The 7500-nt window shown below is 46.8% G+C and overlaps 1 protein-coding gene across 3 annotated transcripts in view; it reads right to left on the bottom strand.

The window, feature by feature from the left end:
• bcor (BCL6 corepressor) overlaps nucleotides 1-7500 on the bottom strand; it is a 62541-nt gene that overhangs the window by 23284 nt on the left and 31757 nt on the right. For all 3 annotated transcript variants that reach the window (XM_036561815.1, XM_036561817.1, XM_036561816.1), the window contains one exon: nucleotides 4185-4448. In XM_036561815.1, coding sequence (XP_036417708.1) covers nucleotides 4185-4448 — 264 coding nt within the window. The remainder of the gene's footprint in view (nucleotides 1-4184; nucleotides 4449-7500) is intronic.

Raw genomic sequence — 7500 nt, 5'->3', positions numbered from 1 at the left:
TCTACTCTTATTCTGAATCGCGCTCCTCCGGCGCCGCTGGCTGGAAATCACCCAGCCTGGGGAAAGCAATAAGGAGCGTCTCTCTCTCTGTCTGTCTGTGTGTCTCTCTCTCTCGCTCCCCTTCAGGCCGGAATCACAGCACTGCCACGTGGGGAGGGGAGGGAGAGCGAGCGAGCGCGAGAGAAGGAGAGCGAGAACGGGGGAGCGTGAGCAGAGAACGAGAGCGAAAAGCAGAGATGAGAAAGCAGCACGGCGCGTGAGGGGGAAGCGCGAGAGCGAGAAAGAGTGAGAGAGTGAGAGAGAGAGGGGCAGAGATAGAGCGCGAGCGATCATGCGCTCGCTGCAGTAATCGCTCATTTCCTGCGCTCTGTGCCAGTCCTTTCAGCCTCGCTGCCGGAACTAATCCAGCTCCCCATTAATCTGCCTAAATTAGGCACGGAACGCCGTCGCGCGGCAATTCCACAACTACGGAACGTCGGGTCGCGTCTACGGAATGTCTATGAAACGTGGGCGCGGCTTTGCCGTTCCACAACTTTGGAAAACCCTGCAAAAGCTACTAGACAAGAAGTCTTCAAATACGGAACCGGATTTGAGATCTAGGTCTGCAAAAATCCAAGATCGGAAACTGATTTCCGGTTCCAGATTTGAAGCCTTCTAATCTAGTACCTTTTGGATTTGAAGACTTCTGTACTAGACTACACTACACTTGGTAACTCAATTAACACTCACTCCAGTGTTCGCTAGCGGGAAAACTGACTGGGGAATGACTGCGGAACATTGAAATTAATCGTAGAGAATTCGAACAACTCTACGACACAGTTTCTATAATAGAGAACAATTCACACAAGCTACGGAAAATCCAAAACATCATTCATAATTGTACGCAAACAGGTGGCTCCACCCACAAAGGCATTCTTCTCTAGCAACCTGGAAAAACTTTACACTGGTAAAATTCCCATTTAACCTAATCCGAAGCTTCGGAGCACTGAGGTTTTGTCACATTACGAAAATGTAAATTTTGAGCGTGCTATAACCATCACTGGGTATAAAAAAGTCACGCTAGCCATGATTACACATAGCCTGATAATCCATTATCTGTTGAATATAAGAATAATATCTCTGTAAACGCCTGTATCTGATTACATTCCCTATCGGAAAGTTTAAGTACGTTCTGATCAGTGTGTCACATCATAGCGAAAGTTTATAACGTTCAACATGGTGGGAGGAGACGAAGTTCACGATTCAAATTTTAAAAGACTTAAAATAATAAGTACCACATTCCCTGCCTAATTTAGGCAGTACGTGAAAAGTAAGTTGTCATAGTAACGTGTACACCAAGAGGTTTTCTACACATGCGCATAATTTTGGATCTGATTGCTTGTACTGTTTGCCGTAAATGGAGATTTTCGTCCGATTGTTGAGTAGAGCGCACATATAAACACCTCAGATCATCGGATTGGCAAAAATCTGTAAACATGGCCAGTGTTGGATTAGATTAGATGCAATGAGGCTGAATTATGCTCTTCGCCTAGCTAGCTTTGTGGTTAGCCATGTTGATGTTGTTTGTAACATGATTTTTTTCGTAATCATTTCGAAGATTTTTCGTTGGTCCGTTCATCATGAAATGTTTACACAATGCGAAGAGTAACTGAAGTTATCAAATAAAGCAAAAAAGTAAAACAGCAATAATGGAGATACAAGGTTTTGTCGCGGCGATATGTAGGCATACTGTGGCGATAACGATAAATATCAATATATTGGCCACCCCTACCGTTCCGACGGGTACGAACCGAGGTTCTGATTTTAACTTCATATCAAAAATAAACAAAAAAAAACATACAAAAGTGTTCTTTCACAAAGAAAATGGTTCTATACAAAACTCTCTTATGATTAACGAGAGTTCTTCAGATTGAGGGAGGACATGTTGTATATGGCTCTATATAGAAGCTTTTTGAACAGGGTTCTATGTAGAACCATGAACACACAAAGAACCCTTTGTATGATTAAAGGCTTTTTTGCATAGCCAAATTGTTCAAACTGATGGAGAATGTGTTGTATATGGTTCTATATAGAACCTTTTAGAAAAGGGTTCTGTTCAGAACCATGAACACTCAAAACACCCTTTGCATGATTAAAGGGTTCTTTCCATGGTGAAACGGTTCTTCAGATTGAAGGACAAAGGTTCAATATAGTACCAAAACGGGTTCTGCTATAGTTATGATGTCAAGCTTGTATCAACAGAACCCTTATTGGTGCTTTCTAAAACTATATGCAATCTGAAGAACCATTTCACTATGCAAACAACCATTTAAGCATGCAAATGGTTCTTTGAGAACCACTGTCTTTACTACAGAATCCTTGGAGAACCATATTTAAGAGCATACAAGATGGTTCTATGGTTCTATACAGCACCAAAAAGGGTTCTGTTATTGTTATGATGTCAAGCCTATGATAATAGAACACTGTTAAAACCATATACATGTTCTCAGCATTTCACCATGCAGAGAACCATGAACACTCAAAGAACCCTTTGTGTGATTAAATGGTTCTTCAGATTGACAGAGGTGTTGTATATGGTTTTTTTACAGAACCGTTTTAAATAGGGTTCTATGTAGAACCATGAACACAATGAACCCTTCGTATGATTAAATGATTCTTTGCATGGTGAAATTCTTCATCAATCTGAGGAACCATTTCACTGTGCAGAGAACCATTTAAGCATGCAAAGGGTTCCTTCAGTGTTCACGGTTCTACATGGAGAACCTTTTTAATTGTGTATGCCGTCAATCGACAGTTTAGAACCTGCACTTTCTCTGCTTGGTTCAAGCTTAGAGTAAGAAATTATTCATTTACAGTTTCATCCGGGTTTTTGTTAGCGCGAGTCTAGAACTGCGCCTCCGAAGGGTTACATGTGTCCGGAACCAGCGGAGCCCACCCGAATCCCCCCACCTCTCTCTCTCTCTGAGTCAGATTTCAAACGAAGAGCGCCGCGAGCCCGAGCGCGAGGCAGGAAAGGGTTAAAGATTTCCGGCGTGCGAGTGGGAGAGAAAGAGCGAGGTCAAAAAAACACGAGCCAGAGAGAGAGAGAGAGAGAGTGAGAGAGTGAGAGCGAGCGAGAGCGGGAGAGCGTGCGGACGTTATGTGTGTGCGCTAGTGAAAGTGTGCGCGTGTTTATGTGTGTGCGCGCGAAAAGCGAAAAGGGTAGAGGGAGAGAGAGCGAGCGCGAGGGAGAGACGAGACAGCGCGATATAAAAAGGAAAGGGAGGGAGAGGCGGTGTGCACGACAGAGGAGGAGGAGGAGGAGGGGGGAGAGGGAGGGGGAGAGAGAGAGAGAGAGGGAGGGAAAAAAAAAGAGTGCGTGCGTGTGTGTGCGCGCGCGAGCGCTAAGCGATCGCTCCGTGCCTGTCAGGGGCTCTCACATGTCACACTCCGTCTCACGCAGAATTAATGAGATGCGAACGGAGCGCGAGAGGAGGCAGCCAGCCGCAGAGAGAGAGAGAGAGAGAGAGAGAGAGAGAGAGAGAGAGAGAGAGGCAGACAGAAGCACACAGGGAGGAGGGAAGGGGGGACTACAAGGAAGCGAGGCAGCGCGAGGAGAAAAACACACACACACACACACACACACACGTATTCAGATCTTTGTAGGCCGTTCCCATGTCTTTCTGCGCGAGAGTCGGCGAATGCTGCTGTGCTCCACCAAAACCAACCCTAACCGTAACCTCAGCGACCAAAAAGGCCAGCCGTCTGATTTGCCCTGTTTTATTTTTCTAATAAAAGTTTTCGCATAAAAAAGGCAAGTCCTAATGGGGACCACCCAAATGTCCCCACTTTGTCAAAATGTTCATTCTTTTCACCCAGATGACGTTTGGTCCTCATAAAGCGCTGAACACATACTCACACACGTATTTCTTCCTCGTAAAGCACTACATACGAGACGAAACACAAACGTGTTCGGTCCCCATAAAGCACTACACACACATTGGGTTCTCACTTAATACAAAAACATAGCCTTCGTGGTCCCCACAAATGGCTAAATACAAACACGTGGTCCACGCAAAGCCAACACATGTATTTGGTCCCCATTAAGGACGAAAAACAAACATACCTGCAAAGCAATACACACACAGTCCCCACAAAGCAGCGAATACAAAATCACAAACACACACAAACCCAAAGCGGCTTACCTCGTAGCCCAGGCGCGCGGCCCTCTGCAGCAGAGTCTCACCGGCGTTTTTGTTGACGATGAGCCGGCGGGCCTCAGGGGGCATGGGGCGGCTGGCCGGCGGCTCCGAGGGCACCGGGGCGGGCACCGGGGTCGCCACGGCAACGGGCGCCACAGCTGCGGGCTGGAGAGGGGGCGAGGGCGGATCAGCGGGAGACAAGGGGGAGGAGGGGCGGGGCCTGACCGGAGAGGGTCCGATACAGTCCGATGGAGAGCGTTTGGCGACCTGCACACAAACACACAAAGTCATTTATATTCACGTGGCAAACAAGAGCGGGGACGGAGGACAAACACGCGATGGCCATTACCAGCATGGCGCATGTGCGCGCACGCAGAGCCAGGTAAGGACGTAAACAGTTTAAAAAAGGCACTCCCCGCTGTCTCGATGTGTGTGTGTGTGTGCGCGTACGTGTGGCGAATGGAAAGCCACAGACCGGCGGACGTTCCTCCATCAGCGAGCGCGCTCTGCCAGGGAAAGCTAAACAGGAAACACACACACGCACACACACTCGCTCGCTCTCACGTTCACTATCTATGGAGACCAGCAGGGCGGAAGAAAAGAGGGCGAATGGAAAATGTGTGTGCGCTGTACGCGCGCATGTGTGTGTCTGGCAGTGGGCCAGTGAGATCATGCGAGCAGAGCGAGGGCTGGGAGTCCGCCCACCCCAGAGGAGTTCCACAGCAAAGCAGCTGTCAACACACACACGCACACACATACAGAGCGCAGCGCCATAACAGCCACCGCTCAGAGACAGCGAAGGTTGCGCTCAGTATGAGGCGTCGCTCCGGGAGAACACTTCCACTTCTCAAAATCTGGCCGCGCAAACACAAAACTCATTCTTAGCGCTAGCCAGAATAACGCAACCTTTTTACGTCGATTCCAGACAGCGCCGTCTGGACATGCTGCATCCCTAAAACTGGAACCAGCTCCGGCAATTCGGGGAAGTGGGAGTGTTTTACCAAACAAAATACCAAAAAGCCACCATTTCCTAGCGAATCTAAAAAGCCATAGAGAGGCGTGACAGTGCCCAATTTACCAGTGAAGCCTTTTTTTCTATTCCAGTCATCATGTCGAAAGCTATCCATCAAATTCACCACTCAGTTCCACAGTGGAAACCGCTCCACATCCAGATGGTGCTGAGGAACCAAAGCTAGCCAGGTTTTATTGCTAGTCTGACACCAGGTTTGCAGTTATCCATCACAAAACTCCTTCTTAGCACTGGCTAGAATAACGTCAATTCCAGACAGCGCTGTCTGGACATGCTGCATCCCAACTGGAAGAAGCCCCGTAATCCAGGGAACAGGGAGTGTTTTTTCCAATTTTTTTCCCACAAAATACCAAAAAGTTGGTAATTTTCCAGCAAATCAGGAAACCATAGACCTGACAGGGTGGCATTTACCGAACTCGGTCAAGTTGTTTTGTTCCATTTGTCAAGCCATCATCTAAAAAGCTATCCATCAGATTTCCACAGTGGAAATTGTTCCACATCCAGAAGACGGTGCAAACATGCTTCCATTGCTAATCTCTGGTTTTGCAGTTATGCAAACATCTACCCATACATCGCTGACAATGGTGGACGTCTGACAATGCAGAGACATTTATTTTAATCTTTTCCAAGCTCCAGTCAGAACATGCAAATAAGCTATGACCAGTTACGCTGGCTAGGTAGCCAAGTTTAGCTAGGAACGCCAGGTATAGTAAGCATAGCTAATTTACAGTAAAGCATACTGTACAATATTAGTTATTTTTGGTCCTTCTGGGACAGCAGTTAGCGTGGAGTCCCAACAATTCTTAGTAACTGCATGTGCAACACTTCTACTCTCAACAGTCAAAATAGGACTACTGAAAGATTAGCATGCCCAGGACCATAGCATTCACTACAAAGTAGACAAAAGTACCCTGACGACATACAATATTTGGTCAAAATTCGAAGCAAACCCTGGACACTATTCAAACTGATTATTCCGGCTGTACTTTCTACACTTTTCTTTATTGTCGCACTAAGTAGCTTAACATTTCATTTTGACATTGCGTTAAAACTTTCTACGTTATGCTATTTTATGACATTAAGTATATTTCGTGGTTTCCACACAGTGTCCATTCACAGTTCCACCCCTACTTCCACATGGAAGGATACTTGGACCAATGCTAGCAACAAAATGTTTACGTAACACAGTCTGTTCTTTCAGCAGCTTAAACAGTACAATTCCACTAGCTATTTTTTTTTGTATCACCTCATCGGAGGTCACAGTCTTCTAAACTACCATAAAATGGACCTGGGACCCTGAATTGGAGTTTTAATTTGTCCTTTTGTGAGACAGATTGATGAAAATCACCCACTTGAGTTTGATTAAAGTCAGCCGTGACCTTCTTGCGGCACCAGATGCTTTTCCTGTAATGACAAAGCAATTTACTTCAGCTTAGTCCAAGAACGAGCGACCTAACGAAGTTTGCTGGAAAACCGGCGCGTCAGAAATGCGTAGAAAACAGTGGGTGGCATAAGTCCATATTGGGAAGGGTCAGGGAGAGGAACGTGGATGATTTACAGCCTCGTAAGCATTTTTCAAGTCCGTGCATGCGTGCGTGCGTGCGAGTGCACGTTCGTGCCTGCACGTGTGTATTAATAAACGTGGGCCGTTACTGCGTGAGTCATTTAAAGAATCTCCTTCACGAGGGAGACATTTTGCTCCGCAGGGGGAAATGGGAGAGGCAGAGAGAGAAAGAGCAAGAGAGAGTGAAAAGGAAGACAGAATGTATGCACGACGAAGGGGAAACGGCAGAGAAAGAGAAAGCGAGAGAGAAGAGAGAGAGAGCGCATGAGAAAGAGAAAGAGAGAGAGGGAAAAAAAAGAAGCAAGCGAGCAAGAGTCCAGACTTCAGATGGCCTTCACCCCTCCTTCCTCCCTCCCTCCACTGGGAGATTGCGTTTCGGTGCAAGAAGAGGTCACAGCAGTCACGCTCTGAACACACACACACACACACTCACGCATGCACACCCACCCCGGTCACCACGGAGTCGAGCTAGAGGAGCGCCCGGCGCCTAATTGGGAAGATTAACGCTGTTGTGATTGGAGACAGATTCTCAAAATAGCTCTGAAGCGAAGCAAGAAAGCACGCAGAATTTCCCCGGCAAACACCACACAGCGTGAGAGAAAGCCGAACTGAGCGAAGTCTTACAAAGTGTGTCAGTGTCAGATCGAAACCTCGTTACCTCGTTTTCATTTGAAAACACCAGCTGCTCCTTATATTGTCGGAACGTTTCACAATGAATGGACCAA

The sequence above is a fragment of the Colossoma macropomum genome, unplaced genomic scaffold (genome assembly GCF_904425465.1).
Source record: "Colossoma macropomum unplaced genomic scaffold, Colossoma_macropomum, whole genome shotgun sequence".
NCBI classification, from domain to species: domain Eukaryota; kingdom Metazoa; phylum Chordata; class Actinopteri; order Characiformes; family Serrasalmidae; genus Colossoma; species Colossoma macropomum.
Note: the sequence above shows the minus strand (reverse complement) of the source record. Positions and strands in the feature narration are given on the sequence as shown.